The sequence below is a fragment of the Solanum verrucosum genome, unplaced genomic scaffold (genome assembly GCF_900185275.1).
Source record: "Solanum verrucosum unplaced genomic scaffold, falcon-dt-bn FXZP01000181.1, whole genome shotgun sequence".
Lineage (NCBI taxonomy): Eukaryota > Viridiplantae > Streptophyta > Magnoliopsida > Solanales > Solanaceae > Solanum > Solanum verrucosum.
In genome coordinates, this window is record NW_026020407.1 from 1,137,125 (window position 1) to 1,153,960 (window position 16,836).

At 32.5% G+C, this 16,836-nt stretch overlaps 2 protein-coding genes across 4 annotated transcripts in view; one reads left to right on the forward strand and one right to left on the reverse strand.

Annotated features, from left to right (window-relative positions):
• The window catches only part of LOC125840524 (uncharacterized), a 246,636-nt gene that overhangs the window by 69,449 nt on the left and 160,351 nt on the right, over positions 1–16,836 (forward strand). Inside the window, exon 1 of one of the 3 annotated variants that reach the window (XM_049519495.1) lies at positions 5,601–5,612. The exons of the other annotated variants lie outside the window; for them this stretch is intronic. The gene's annotated coding sequence lies outside the window, so the exon portion shown is untranslated. Of the gene's footprint in view, positions 1–5,600; positions 5,613–16,836 lie in introns of those variants that run through there. 3 annotated transcript variants of the gene reach the window in all.
• Positions 1,273–1,614, reverse strand: LOC125840557 (ethylene-responsive transcription factor 4-like). Its single transcript, XM_049519527.1, has one exon. It carries the CDS (start codon positions 1,612–1,614, stop codon positions 1,273–1,275), a length of 342 nt encoding a protein of 113 aa, XP_049375484.1.

Sequence of the window (16,836 nt, forward strand, 5' to 3'; positions counted from 1 at the left end):
ATTATGAATTCAAGGTGTTTGATCACATGTTATGGACGAGTTCTTGATGTTTAAACTTACCTTGGGGTGTTGGAAACAACTAGGGAACATAGGTACAATACCTAGGAACATGCATGAGAAAGTGGGGAAGGAATGGGAAGACTTGGCGCTTTGAGAGGCGCGGAGTGCCAGACCAAAAACATCAAAAGGGTCTGGTTGGGGCTCTGGTAGGGGCAACGCCCCAAGGGCTGGACCTCAAAGTCCCTTTTGGGGTGCGCTGGCTGGCGCGACGCCCCAACCCTTTTCCCCGAAAACTTGACTTTTCTCCTTCATTTTTCCAACTCTAAACCTCCCTTACCTTCAATGGTTTCAACCCCAAACACTAAGGATCATAAAATCCCTCAACATACTAGAGATTCAACTCAAAAACACAACCAAAACATGTCTCAAATCAACAAGAACTTCAACAACACAATCAACAACATCAACACCACCACCAACAACTTCAACAACACAACCAATCTTTTTCTCATAAATAAAACGAGTTTGGCGTGTGGGGGAAAGGACCAACCCCAACATTATGAACTCACATACCTTAATAGGGATCACCCCCGATGATATCCACGACGATCTTTGACGAAACCTTCCTTGATCTTCTCTTTCTCCTCTTCCTCTCCTCTTCTCTCAAAAGCCCTAATTCTCACTCTCACTCTTTTAAAATGAGAAAAACTGATCAAAATCAGTCTAACACACTAATATATATCCCAAAGAAAAGGCTAGGGAAAAGATCAAAATGCCCTTAAAATTTCCAGACGGATTCCCTGCCAACTGCCCAACTTCCAAAGGGAATAACTCACTCATACGAACTCGGAATCATGTAAACTTGGCGGCATTGGAAAGATCATTCCACGAGCTTCGCAACCATAACTGGAACTACACCTAACTCATCTTGAGCTAGAATTTATGACTGCTCAAAGTTGGACAGAAACTCACTTTTTCCCATACTTAGCTAAATTTCAAGATTTTTAAATTCTTTCCAAAAATGAAAATTTCCAATTCTAAGCCTCTTCAATTATTTCACATTGCCGGATGTTACAATTTAACGCGTTATTCTCGTGGTGACTTTAATAGTTGTTTGTCTGATTAACTATATGACTATTCTCATATCAATCTACTATTAATTCTTTTTGAAAATCTAAAATTCAATAAACATAAATAAAAGTTTGCTACTTTAAGATGAAACTGAAAGACGAATTACAACCTCGAAAAGTTGGACCATACAAACTTATTGAATCATAATTCTATATTGTAAAACAAAATACAGAAAACGATACATAGAAGAAGACATGATTCAGTTTCTAAATTATTAGCATTTTTGAGGTTATCCTCATTTGTCAGCGGGAAATTAAGTTTGGCTTTAGGGCCGTGATACATCCTTGCCGCCGTATCAAAGGCCGCTGCAGCTTCTTCCGATGTTTTGAACGTACCAAGCCAGACACGTACCTTCTGGATGGGATTTGTATTCTCAGCTCCATATGTCCCCCATGGCCTCTTTCTCACACCTTTATACTGCACCACGTTCGGCGGTATAGCCATCGCCGTCGTCGTCATGTCATCATTCTTTTTCTTTGCCATTTGAGAAAACTAATTAAAAGAGTGTTTTGTATATAGAAAAGACTCAGTATGTGAAAAGAGAAGAGGGAAAGTGATTTATATAGTTGTTTCTCAGTGATACATTTAATTTGGTTAACTAATTATATATTACATTTGGAAAAATAATTGTTGAATTAAAGTTGACTAAGATTACATGAATTTTGACTAGGAAAATTCTCTTAAGGTCCACTAAATTTTCTCATCAAAAAATTATATTTTCATTGATCATAAGTTCATAACCAATCAACAATACTCAAAGGTAAGTAAATCACTAAAAAAGGAAATTTATTAATTTAGTTACAACATCATCTTTGGTCAAACAATATTTTTTTTGAAAAATAAGTAGGGTGATATGTGGTGTAATCTTGGACCTTTGGATTCTGGTTTAAATCAAAGTTCTATTCTTTTTATTATTCTCAAGTTCTTGTTTAGATTATTAATAGATGACATAAGTTAAATTCAATAACTATGATTTAACTGATTAAAATAAATCCTAAATTATAATTTATATATTATATGTAAGGAGAAAATAATCTCTCTTCCTTCTTCTTTTTATCTTTCACGCAGGATACTTTTGTTTCATTCTCCTTTTATGTTATATTTTTATTGCATTTTTATTTGAAACTTTCTTTTCTAAACATTTATTGAATTTTAAATACCCATGAACATGGGCCTTTTTAAAAAATAATACTTTATATTGATATAAAATTAGAGAAGAATATCACATTATTCATTTTATTCATTCATAAAAACACATTTTTTATGAGAAGTACTTGGTGTAGTATGACAGAATCCTATGTAATGTAGTACGTGTTAATTTGCTATTTTAGCTGAAAAGGAAAGACGAAACAACTTCCCTCAATCCACAAGGTTCCTTCGTGTATTTTCCTTTTCCGATCAAACAACCAAACAAAAATTCATCTAATAAAATTTGGTAGCGGCGAAAAGTATGGCCTCTCGGGGTCTTATACATCATGTCATGTCTAGGGTGTACTTTGGGTCATCACACATTCTTAGGCCACATTATGTATGGCAAGGGTATTCTAGTCGACGCTCAAAAAATTGAAGTAGTGCAGAATTGGCTCAGACACACATCCCCAACTTACATAAGGAGTTTCTTGAATTTGGTGGGTTACTTCAAATGGTTTATCGAGGGGTTCTCATCTATTTCATCCCCATTGACTAATTTGACCCAAAAGAAGGCTAAGTTTCAATGGTCTAAGGCTTGTGAGAAAAGCATTTAGGAATTAAAAACTCGATTGACTTCTGTCGGAGGGTACAAAAGGTTTTTTCCATCTATTGTGATGCGCCCAGAGTAGGGCTTGGTTGTGTACTGATGTTGAATGGTAAACTTATAGCTTATGCCTTCAGACAATTTAAAATCCACGAGAGAAATTATTTGACTCACGATCTCGAGTTTGCAGCAGTGGTCTTTGCTCTTAAGATATGATGTCACTATCTCTATGGCATTCATGTGGATGTGTTAACTGACCACAAGAGCTTTCAGTATGTTTTCAATCAAAAGGAGCTCAATCTTAGGCAGAGGAGGTGTCTAGAGTTACTTAAAGATTATGACATGAGTATTCTCCACCATATAGGTAAGGCTAATGTTGCCTTAGCAGGTTATCCATAGGGAGTACTGCTCCTGCGAGTGAAGGAAAGAAAGAGTTGGCAAAGGAAGTGCACAGACTTGCACGTTTGGTAGACTCTAGTAAAGGTGGAGTTGTTGAAATGAATGAGGTTAAATTATCCTTGGTGATTCAACTGAAGGAGAAGCAAGATAGAGACCCAATCTTACTTGAGTAGAAGGCAAATGTTCATAAGCATAAGGTGATGGATTTTGAACAAGGGGGAGATGTTGTGTTGAGGTATCAAGGTAGATTGTATGTTCCAAAGGTAGATGATATCCAAGGTAGGATCATGACAGAAGTCCATAGTTTCAGATATTCGATTCATCTAGGATCTACAAAAACGTACCACGACTTGAGAGAAGTCTATTGATGGAGTTGAATGAAGAAGTGTATCGCAGATTTTGTTGCTAAATTTATGAATTGATAACAAGTCAAGGTTGAGCACTCTAGAAATGTGATTTTTGACCGAACTTGATGTTTGCACCATTTTTAGTGCTTAAATATTTCTTTTATATCTAAATTAGATATTTTAACTTTTATCTTATTTTAGTAAGTTTTTTAATAATTTGAAAACTACAAAAATATAGAGTCGTGTTTAAGGCTACGTTTTATTTTCAATTTGTTAGAGAAAAAAGAAATTTTACATAAAATATATGTTTTCTTTTAATTTCGATTTAATAAATAAGAAAATGTTTCTTAATTATATTTTTAGATTAGATATTTAGCTTTTCTTATATTTTTATTAATTCAAAAAAGTTAGTTAATATTTTACTATTATAATTTTTATATGTATTTAATTTTAAATAATTAACCTAAACTATGAAACTCATCTAATCCTAAATTCCCTCTAACCTACCAACATTCCCATAACACTTACAACTCTACTTACCCCCTTTAATTTTCTCAACCCAAAACAACCCCCTCAACCCCAATGCACTCCCTAAAAACACCTACATACACTGCTAAAACAAAACACCCTCAGATAGTACTCCACAATATATACCCACATACAGACGAACAACAACAAAGAAAAAAAACATACGCACATTTGGAAAAAAATAAAGATTGAATTTGAGGTTTGTTTTTGTGGTTTCGAGTTCGTGGATCATTTTATTTTAATGAATTGACTTTCGTAAGAGGTAACATTTAATTTTTATTGTATGATTTGATTTACATGATTATATAAGACCTTATTCCAATGTCATGAAGTTGATCAAATTTTACGTGTGTTTAATTTTGACACAATAATATTAAAACATTTCCTCTTTATTTTATTCTACGCTAACTTCCATCTTTTTTCATATGCTACTATAAATTAAATACCTTTTATATCCAACCAAGATTAACTAAAGGCCTTAAAGAAATATTCTAATAGTTGTATCTAAAGTTAAAAATGGTTTATTCGGGAAAAATTGAGAGACAAAGAGTTACACATTTTTTTTTTTAAAAATGTCTTTTGCCATAACTTGTAAGTATACTTAAAATATAAATGCATCTATATCGAATTTGAATATAAAATAACTTTTTGTTTGTTTAATAATTTAGACTTTTATTATTTAGATAGTGTCCATGAATATAAATAGTAAAAAAGTAATTTAATCACTAATAATACACTTAAGTTCTCTAGTAATAGGTAAATAGTAGTAAAACATATGACTTGTTTGTGTAATATACCAAAAGAACAATAAATTACCGTTGAAATAAAATGAACAAAAATGAATAAAATAAATCTTTAGGTTGAGGCGCGAATATCTCACTCTCTTTAAGTAGACTCAAGCCCACTGCGGCATAATCTACATTGATCCAGTAGTATCACTCTTGACCACTATAGTTTTTTTTAGTTTTTTTTTTTTGTGGTTAAAAGAGGTGAGTATTATAGTTAATCTCTGAGTTAATATCTCAAAAGGTCATTCAACTTAAAAAATTAATCTAGCAAAGTCATTAAACTTTGTTTTATATCAATGAAATCACTCAACATAGTTTTTTTTTTATCAATAAAATCACTCAACTAAATTTACATTATAAGAAAATCTAACATGGCAAAATAAAATATCTTTTTATTCCATATATAACTATAGAGCCCATAAATAAATAAAAAATTTAAAAAAACTTTTTAAATATTTTTTACGAAAAAATAATATTAGTAAAATAAATATTATAATATTAATATATATTTAAAACTTACTATATATATATCATGATAGGTGATATTTTGAAAGAAAAGAACAGACAAATCGTTGTAGATTGGTGATTAATCGGAGGAATTGTTGATAGTACAGTTGAAATTGTTGCAAATTTTAAGTTTTTAATTGCGTTAGTTTCACCTTTAACGTGAATAGGGAAGAAAAATTGTTCGTTTTAAATATAAAACAATTTTCGTCCGTTAATATCTTACCATATAAATTAAAATATATAATAAGTTTTGTCCGTGAAAACTCCTTAATAAGTTTTTAAATTTTTATTTATTTATTTGTGAGTTTATATAATCATATGGCATAAAACAAATATTTTAATGGGAAAATTTTCAAAATAGCAATATTTTAGCTTTAAGTGGAACTCCTTTAGCAACAGTTTCATTATTTATTAAAAATGTCATTATTTTAGTTTGTTAAGGGATTAGTTATGTATTTATTTTATTTTGATTAATTTGAAAGAATACAAATAATTATTAACAGAACAGAGAAAATCATGGAACAAAAAATTCAAAAAAGGTAAAAAAGATTTTAAATACAAATCAGTTACGTTTTGAAAAGAGCATAAATAGCCGTCTATCTTTCCGTCGAGCGTATTTTTGCTTTCTTCTTAAGAACATCAAAAAAAAAAAATAGTTTATCTTCCGAATCATTCATCTGATAACTTTCAAAGATTCTTCAAGTTGAATACGACATATTTTTTAAACAGAATTTTTCAAAATTGACAACTATAAATTTGTCGCATCCAGTGAACAATCGAAAAACAATCAGGTATTTTTTTCAATTTTTTAATTTGTTTGGATGAGACATTCGTATATGTCAAGTACAAGAGTGTTGTTTTTTTTTCCTGATTGAATCAGTGAAATCTTTGTATGCATTGGGATTTATAGCTTTTTTCGGATGTTTTGTATCCAAATTATGATGTATAACGAATGAAATTGTTTTTTTTTTTAGTTTAGTAGCTATTTTCTCTATTTGAATGCATACAATAATTTGTATCCCATTAAGTTAATGTAACTAATCGATCATGAACTATATGTTGAATACAACAATATATGAATACAAAAGTGAGATGAAAATACAAAGTTATAAATACAAAGTGAGATTGAATATAAAGTTGTGAATACAAAAGAAATTAAATACTCTCTTCACTTGAAATACAAAGTTACTTTGAAAGGTAAAGTAGGCACATAAAATACAAAACTTGTTGGTATACAATTAGGTTGAATACAAAACAAAAGAGAAATACAAACTTGTTCACATACAAATTGAGATTGAAATACAGAATGAATACCCAATAAAATACAAAATTGTTAGCATACAGTTAGGATGAATACAAATTAAGAAGGAAATACAAACATGTTGGTATACTAATTGAAATTAAAATACAATGTAAAAACAAAAAATGTAAAGCTTGTTGATATATAGATAGAATGAATACATAAATAAACTGTTGATTCAAACATTGTAGACAGACATATGCTTTCCCTAAATCTAAAACCCTAAAAGCAAATTTAAATGTAATAAAAATCAAACAAAATAAACATATGAATGAATTTGTAGATTATAATAAATCAGAAATATTAAAACGAAATCAGAAAAAAATTGTTTAATCGATTAAAAATCTAAAATACATAAATTTTAAATGAATATGTAAACAAACTTGCATAAAAATTGAAAAAATTAACGGAAAACCCGTAATATGTACAATGTGAAATATAAATCATAAACGGTGATATTAAAAACAAATCAAAGAAATATAAATAACTAATTGAAATACATAAATATTAGATGAATATGTAAACAAACTTGCATAAAAATAAAAAAAATTGACGGAAAATCTGTAGTATGTACAATGCGAAATATAAACCATAAACGGTGATATTGAAAATAAATCAAAAGAAATCTAAATAACTAATCGAAATTACCTTTACCAAATTCAAAATTTCTTGAATCAATATATAGATTTTTTTTACCAATCGAGAAATTTCTTGAATTAATACCGAGATTTTGTTGAAGAATCGAACTTTGAATAATTTGTGTTTCAAGGTTAGCAAAAAACTTGAAAAAAGAGAATCTGGAAACATGAAAGCTGGGGAAAAATAAAAACTTTATGTTAGAAACGTGAAAGGTGGGAAACGTGTAAGATGTGGGAAGAATATTAAATGATAATTTTGTATTTGTTTTTTATTTTTAATCTGTTATTGGTTAGAATTTGGTCCAATGATGGACTCTTTTGATTAATAAAGAAAATATAAATAATAAAATGTGAATACAAATTCTTTTTGAGAATATTGACATTCTCACATTTTAAATAAATATTTTAAAGTATTGTTGTTTTGACTAAATATGTTAGGTATTATGACTAGATAGCTAATTTTCCCTATTTGAAGGGTTGTCATATTAGATTTTTTAATGTAAAATTTAGTTTTAGTGATTTTTATTGATACAAAAGTCAAAGTTAAGTGATTTTTTTGATACAAAACAAAGTTCAATGACTTAGCTAGATAAATTTCCAAAGATAGGTAATCTTTTGAGATATTTAACTCGTTATTCTCGTGGTGACTTTAATAGTTGTTTTTTCTAATTAACTATATGACTATTCTCATATCAATCTACTATTAATTCTTTTTGAAAATCTAAAATCCAATAAACATAAATAAGAGTTTGCTACATTAAGATGAAACTGAAAGACGAATTACAACCTCGAAAAGTTCGACCATACAAATTCATTGAATCATAATTCTATATAGAAAAACAAAAGACATAAAATGATACATTGAAGAAAACATAATTAAGTTTCTAAATTATTAGCATTTTCGAGGTTATCCTCATTTGTCGACGGGAAATTAAGTTTGGCTTTAGGGCCGTGATACATCCTTGTCGCCGTATCAAAGGCCCTTGCAGCTTCTTCCGATGTTTTGAACGTACCAAGCCAGACACGTACCTTCCGGATAGGATTTGTAATCTCAGCTCTATACGTCCCCCATGGCCTTTTTCTCACACCTTTATACCGCACCTCGTTTGGTGGTACAACCACCCCGTCATCGTCACGTCATCATTCTTTTTCTTTGCCATTTGAGAAAACTAAAAGAATGTTTTGTATATAGAGAAGACACGGTGAGTGAAAAGATAAGAGGGAGAGTGATTTATATAGCTGTTTCTCAGAGATACATTTAATTTGGTCAACTAATTATATATTACATTTGGAAAAATAATTATTGAATTGTTGACTAAGATTACATTAATTTTGACTAGGGAAATTCTCTTAAGGTCCACTAAGTTTTCTTATCAAAAAATTATATTTTCATTAATCATAAGTTCATAACCAATCAACAATACTCAAAGGTAAGTAAATCGCTGAAAAGGAAATTTATTAATTTAGTTACAACATCATCTTTGGTCAAACAATATTTTTTTTGAAAAATAAGTAAGGTGATATGTGGTGTAATCTTGTACCTTAGGGTTATGGTTTAAATCAAAGTTCCATTCTTTTTATTATTCTCAAGTTCTTGTTTAGATTATTAACAGATGACATAAGTTAAATTCAATAACTACGATTTAATTGATTAAAAATAAATCCTAAATAATAATTTATATAACATTATATGTAAGGAGAAAATAATCTATCTTCCTTCTTCTTTTATCTTTCATGCTGGATACTTTTGTTTCGTCTCATTTTATGTTATTTTTTTATTGCATTTTTATTTGAACTTTCTCTTTTTAACATTTATTGAATTTTAAATACCCATGAACATGGGCCTTTTTTAAAAATAATACTTTATATTGATATAAAATTAGAGAAGACTATCACATTATTCATTTTATTCATTCATAAAAACACAATTTTTATGAGAAGTACTTGGTGTAGTATGACAGAATCCTAGGTAATCTAGTACGTGTTAATTTGCTATTTTAGCTGAAAATGAAAGACGAAACAACTTCCCTCAATCCACAAGGTTCCTTCATGTCTTTTCCTTTTCCGATCAAACAACCAAACAAAAATTCATCTAATAAAATTTGGTAGCGGCGAAAAGTATGGCCTCTCGGGGTCTTATACATCATGTCATGTCTAGGGTGTACTTTGGGTCATCACACATTCTTAGGCCACATTATGTATGGCAAGGGTATTCTAGTCGACGCTCAAAAAATTGAAGTAGTGCAGAATTGGCTCAGACACACATCCCCAACTTACATAAGGAGTTTCTTGAATTTGGTGGGTTACTTCAAATGGTTTATCGAGGGGTTCTCATCTATTTCATCCCCATTGACTAATTTGACCCAAAAGAAGGCTAAGTTTCAATGGTCTAAGGCTTGTGAGAAAAGTGTTTAGTAATTAAAAACTCGATTGACTATTGTCGGAGGGTACAAAAGGTTTTTTCATCTATTGTGATGCGCCTAGAGTAGTGCTTGGTTGTGTACTGATATAGAATGGTAAACCTATATCTTATGACTCCAAACAGTTTAAAATCCACAATAGAAATTATCTGACTCACAGTCGCGAGTTTGCGGCAGTGGTCTTTTTTAACGACCCAACTGTCGTTAATTAGGAGGAACAAAAATTCGGGGAATTCTGAGCCACTGTCCCGCCACAGCGGGCTAGATGCCGCTAGGGCGGTGGCGCCAAGGCGGGATAGGCGAGGCAGGACGTAAATTACGAGAAATCTTATTTCCTCCATCTTCCTAAAATACCTAAATAAGTCGTAAAACACCCTCAAAATCTCAGAAAAAGTGGCTCTAAGCTTGAGAAGGGAAGAGAAGGAGATTTCTAGCATCAGGATGGGGAAATCTTGTGGATTCTTTGACAAATCCACCATCGTGAAGCCCGTTAAACCCGAATTTAAGTCAAAATTCTGTGTAACTGCTTGACGCCCATGTAGGCTAAGGTTTTATGAATTTAGTAGTTTAAATTTGTGCTCATCACGTGATATATATAAATCAATGGTAGGGTTTATGTGTAGACCTTCGTGCATCGAAATTCCTTGGGAAATTCCTAGAAATCAAAGCAATTAGGTTTATACCTTGAGAAGGGAATTCGATGATTTGTTAGGGCTTCTAGACTTGCTATCTTGGATAGAATTGTTTCAAGAATACGACTATGAAATCATGAATGAAACTAGATTTATGAACATATGCTAGACTATAAATTGGGGTGATTGATTGAGGAATTACATGAATTGTGATTAAACCCTAGAAAGAAGTCTTAGATGATGAACTAGGGCTAAGCATGACAAATTAATATATGTTGATAATGTTGCATTGTAGATCATGCTTGTTGTGAATAAGATGGGTGAATTATCATTGACATGAAATCATGACTTAAATGTATAATCTTAAGGATATACTTGTGTTTGTGATTGTGATGTGTTGAATGGATCGGTTGTCACGTTCCGGCATAACTAACTTGGATTGGTTGCCATGTTCCAGCATAAATATTGGATCGGTTGCCACGTTCTGGCATAACTAACTTAGATTGGTTTCCACGTTCCGACATAACTAACTTGGATCGGTTGCCACGTTCCGGCATAACTAACTGTTTGGGTTTGGGTTCCATGAGAGGACCAATGATGTGGCTTAATTGTGCAACTTGAGAAAGGTGTTCGTTGTTCGTGAATGTTGATGATATTGTATAAGTTTGTTATACATGTGATTATATTGGTCATTGACTTATACATGTTGGACTTGTTGGGTAAAGAGATTGGGTTGAGTTCTAAGGGAGCGTGATGTAATGTATTATGTGACTATGGTTGGGTAATGTGACGAGGAAGTGGGGGGTGTGACATGATCGATTAGTTGAAATATTGATGGTTGTATTTGGGGGAATTTCTCTACGTGTTAGTATGGTTAGGCTAAGATCAAGTACTTGTTAGGTAGGTTGATAGAGAAGGATGTTAATAATCAGAATACTAGTGTATATTGGAGGTATGTCAAGAAGGGGGTAAAGGTGGAGAAGCGAGTGTATATTTCATGATCTTATTAGTTGATTTCTTATATTATGTGGTGGGCGTCGGTGTAACGACCCAAAAAAAATGAACTAGTGAAACTAGAGCCTCACATGTGAGTTTGGAGTTAAGAACTTGATGAATTGAGGAGAAATGACAGTGACGTCCGGAAACTAGTCGTTTGAACTAGTAAGTTGTAAGGGTCTTGTCGTTGAAGTTTGGAGTGTTGTTTAAGGGCTTAAGGGGTTGATTAGCTAGTTGATTAATCACCTTTATAAGCTAGCAAGACCTTAAGCTAGGTCATGAAATCATTTAGAACCGAGACCCTCAAAACAGTCCCCTAAAAACAGTTTTTAGTTTTAAGTTAGGAGTGAGGGTCAACTTTAAATGGTCATATCTTTTAGCTCAAAATGAATTAGGTGGACCATTACCTATCCAATTAAAGGTATCTGAGTCCTCTTTCCAACGCCACCGAGTTTGCCCTTTTCCAATCTCGGAGTAAAAAGTTATGCCCAAAATAGTGAAGCATTGTCAGCAAGGACGAGCTTAGACGGGTTTGGTGGAAACTTTTAAGTGGGTCCTTATTTCTTTTCCTAAGTTGAGCCCCTTTTATTATATGCCTTTCCTAGAAATTATAAAACCCTTCTAGACCAAATTCTTCCATTTTAAGTCACTCCAATTAGAATTAAAAAGAACTCACCTCCTCTCAAATACTTTTCTCTCTACAATCCTCCATTTTAAGAAGGTCAAGAACTTGGAGCTAGGGCTTGGATTGAAGGTGGTTTCTTCATCAATTTTCTTGGGGAATCTTAACAAAGGTATGGTGACCCTTGATCCTTGATTAGCTTTCCTTCAAGGAGTCCATTCAAAAGGGTTTCAAAAGTCTTCAAAGAACAAAACTTCTATTTTCTATTCTAGGTATGGGTTCATGGGTAAAATGTTTTCAAAGTCATTATATTGGTGAATTGAAGTTCTATTTATGATTTTAAGATGATTTTTATATGAAACTTTTTCAAGAACCCATGTTTTCATTAAAAGCCTAGAATTTGCTAATGAAGTGGGTTTAATGCCTATGATTTAATGTTGATGAAATTGAGTTTAGATTGGATTGTATTGTTGATTTATATGGTTTTCTATACCTATTTATGATGAATTGTTGGTATATGGATGAATTGAGGATTGTGGCCTTATGGGCAAGTTATGGATGAATTCTCTTGTGGTAAGAAAAATGGTTGGGACTTGAGTGTTGTTGATTATGGCTTTGGAGGATGGTAAGTTGGCTTAATCTCATATTATGGATAAAAAAATTGTTCTTGCTTGGTTTGATCCACTTATGGTGGAGGTGTTTAATTATGGAATGTATTGTGACCATGGCCTTGAAGGCATAGTATGAGAAATATAAGTGTTACATGACATTTTTATGAATGGGCATTTAATGGAGCTAATGTGATCATGTCATGAACGTAAATGTGTTATTATTGAAAGGATTTTTCTCAATTTGACACTCATGAATGTTGATGATAGAATATGAAGGATTCTCCAATTTATGCATATCTCGAATTGGTAGAGCTTGTGCATCATTTTCTTGTTTAAATGATTATATTATTGGTTGTTGAATCCTCGGATCGGTAGGCTAGTAGCACCCTTCCACTCATGATAATAATGAACCTTGGAATCGGTAGGCTTATCGCACCCTTCCATTAATGATAGTAATGAACCTTGGAGTCGGTAGGCCTATGGCACCTTTCCATGAAGGTTAATGATGAGACTTGAACCGGTAGGCCCATGGCACCCTTTCAAGAGGAGTTAATGAGCTTTCCTAAATGAACCTTGAAACGGTAGGCTTAAAGCACCCTTTCACGTGTTAATGAATGTAATTTGGAGTTGGTAGGCCAATGGCACCTCTCATATGTGATAATGTCAAGGTAGCGAACTATTCTATGGGAATGTAGGCTAAGCACCGAGTGGATTTGGTTAGATGGAAACTCCCCCCAATGGTTAGGCATGAGTTTCAATGATCGTCTACCTTATCCCATAAACTATGCGCCCGCATAGGTAGCTAGTGGATCCATTAAACTATATATACCGGTCTTCCTTAGGCAAGTAGACCACCTCTTTACGGTGTGGGGACTTATGACACCGGATTCCATGACAAGCTCTCATGGTCTATGTTGGTTAAATGCTTACTTCCCATCATGTGAGATTTCATTATGGTTTCTTGATAGGCTCTACAAAGTGTAGGTAGTAGTATGGGATGCTACATATACATTGCACGAGTAGGCTTGGAGAGGGTCATAGTGAGTTTCTCTAAATCCTAATGTATGTGACACAATTGTGGCCTAAATAAGGTTATTAAAGAATGTTGGCTCTCAAATGCTTAATATGAGATGCATGCTATACTTGAGTTATATTATGAGTTATTTTCCCTTGTCATGTCTTAATTAATAATATACCTCTTATGTATGAATATTGTGCAAAGGTGAAAGAAAGGAATGATAAGTTACTTTAAGTGACCTAAATGTGGTGCCTTAGTATGGATGGTGGTATGGGACGCCATCCATACATTGCACGAGGTATAGCATAAGGGTTGCTTGAGGTGAAGGTCCAAGGTAAAGGTTTTCATGTTGATATTGTTTAAAGGTGATATTATGACTTACTTGATGTTTAGGCTTGTCTTGTATGTCTTTTATGCAACTGTTCATGATACTTCAAAAAGTGGCATAATGCATGGTTTCTAGCCAAAATGTCCCTTTTAAAGCATGTTTTGCATGGTCATCATACTTAGTACTTAATTGTGCTAATTCCATATTTCTCTATTTTCTACTAGTGTAGGTTCCGGAAAGTGAGTGGGTTCTATAGTAAGCTTGGAACTTGAAGTTCTTCCAAGATCTTGTGGTATGTCCTCATATGTCGAGGACAAGACTTTTCTATTCTAATTTTATGATAAGGTTCTTGTAATAGACTTAATAGATTTCTTTTGATTGTAAAGGGCCGTGTCCCTACTTATGTTTTGTGATTGTGTCTAAGATGGCCATGTGAGACTTAGACTTCCGCTGTGTGTTTTTAAAGTTGTTTTAATAAAGCTTGAATGTTTGGATGTAAATAAGTTTTTATTTCCACACTATTATCATTATTGAATGCAATGAATGACTATGTGTCTTGTATAAGACTCCTTCGGGGTCGAATACGCCTTGTTACGACTTGGGGGTACTCCCGGGTCGTGACAGTCGGGTTAACCGATGATGCCTACCACTACGCGTGTTTTGTACTGGTACTACTCTTGATATGTCTTTGACATAGTCTGGATGCAGGATTGGTGACGTTTCATTAGGTGGAGACGAAGACAATCTCCAGCAGCTTCTATCCTTCCTTCCGCATGGTGGGAGTTCTGTCCTTTATTTAATTGACCAGTTGAACTCTTAGTAGCTCTTGTACCTGTTTAGACTAGATACATGTGAGTGGTTTAAATTACTTTACAAGTTTAACTAATAGTGTGTCCAAGGATATTATTTATAAAAATCATAGTATTATCTTATTTATTTCTTGTTTTCTTTAAATTTCCACATGTTTTTACTTTTGGGATATCAGGGTTCTCCTACTTAGGTGTTAGAGTGGGTGCCCGCACGATCCGATGGGTTGGGTCGTGACATCTTTGCTCTTAAGATATGACGTTACTATCTCTATGGCATTCATGTGGATGTGTTCACTGACCACAAGAGCTTTTAGTATGTTTTCAGTCAAAAAGAGCTCAATCTTAGGCAGAGGAGGTGGCTAGAGTTACTTCAAGATTATGACATGAGTATTCTCTACCGCCCAGGTAAGGCTAATGTTGCCTTAGCAGGTTATCCATAGGGAGTATTGCTCCTGTGAGTGAAGGAAAGAAAGAGTTGGCAAAGGAAGTGCACAGACTTGCACGTTTGGTAGACTCTAGTAAAGGTGGAGTTGTTGTAACCAATGAGGTTAAATTATCCTTGGTGATTCAAGTGAAGGAGAAGCAAGATAGAGACCCAATCTTACTTGAGTTGAAGGCAAATGTTCATAAGCATAAGGTGATGGATTTTGAACAAGGGGGAGATGTTGTGTTGAGGTATCAACGTAGGTTGTGTGTTCCAAAGGTAGATGATCTCCAAGGTAGGATCATGAGAGAAGTCCACAGTTCCAGATATTCGATTCATCCAGGATCGACAAAAATGTACCACGACTTGAGAGAAGTCTATTGGTGGAATTGAATGAAGAAGTGTATCACAAATTTTGTTGCTAAATTTCTAAATTGACAACAAGTCAAGGTTGAGCACTGTAGAAACATGATTTTTGATCGAACTTGATGTTTTACACCAATTTTAGTGCTTAAATATTTCTTTTATATCTAAATTAGATATTTTGAATTTTATCTTATTTTAGTACATTTATTTTATGATATTTGAAAACTACAAAAAAATATTGAGTCGCATTTAAGGCTAAGTTTTATTTTCAATTTCTTAGAGAGGAAAGAAAATTTACATAAAATATATGTTTTCTTTTAATTTAGATTTAATAAATAAGGAAGTGTTTCTTAATTATATATTTAGATTAGATATTTAACTTTTTTTTTTATATTTTTATTAAGTCAAAATAGTTAGCTAATATTTTTACTATTATAGTTTTTATATGTGTTTAATTTTAAATAATTAACCTAAACTATGAAACTCATCTAATCCTAAATTCCCTCTAACCTACCCACATTCCCATCACACTTACAACTCTACTTACCCCCTTTAATTCTCTCAACCCAAAACAACCCCTTCAACCCTTACCCCACATGCACTACTAAAACAAAACACCCTCAGATAATACTCCACAATATATACCCACACACAGACGAACAACAACGAAGAAAAAAAAACATACGCATATTTGGAAAAAAATAAAGGTTAAATTTGAGGTTCGCTTTAGCGGTTTCGAGTTCGTGGATAATTTTCTTTTAATGAATTGACTTCCGTAAGAGGTAACATTTATTTTTTATTGTATGGTTTGATTTACATGATTATATAAAGACCTTATTCCAGTGTTATGAAGTTGATCAAATTTTACGTGTGTTTAATTTTGACACAATAATATTAAAACATTTCCTCTTTATTTTATTCTACGTTATCTTCCATCTTTTATCATATGCTACTATAAATTAAATACCTTTTATATCCGACCAAGATTAACTAAAGGCCTTAAAGAAATATTCTAATAGTTTATTCAGTCAAAATCTGAAGTCAAAAAGTGTTTATTTAGGAAAAATTGAGAGACGAAGAGTTACACATTTCTTTTCTTTTTTAAAATGTCTTTTGTCATAACTTGTAAGTATACTTATAATATAAATGCATCTATATCGAATTTGAATATGAAATAACTTTTTATTTGTTTAATATTTTAGATTTTTATTATTTAAATAGTGTTCATGAATATAAA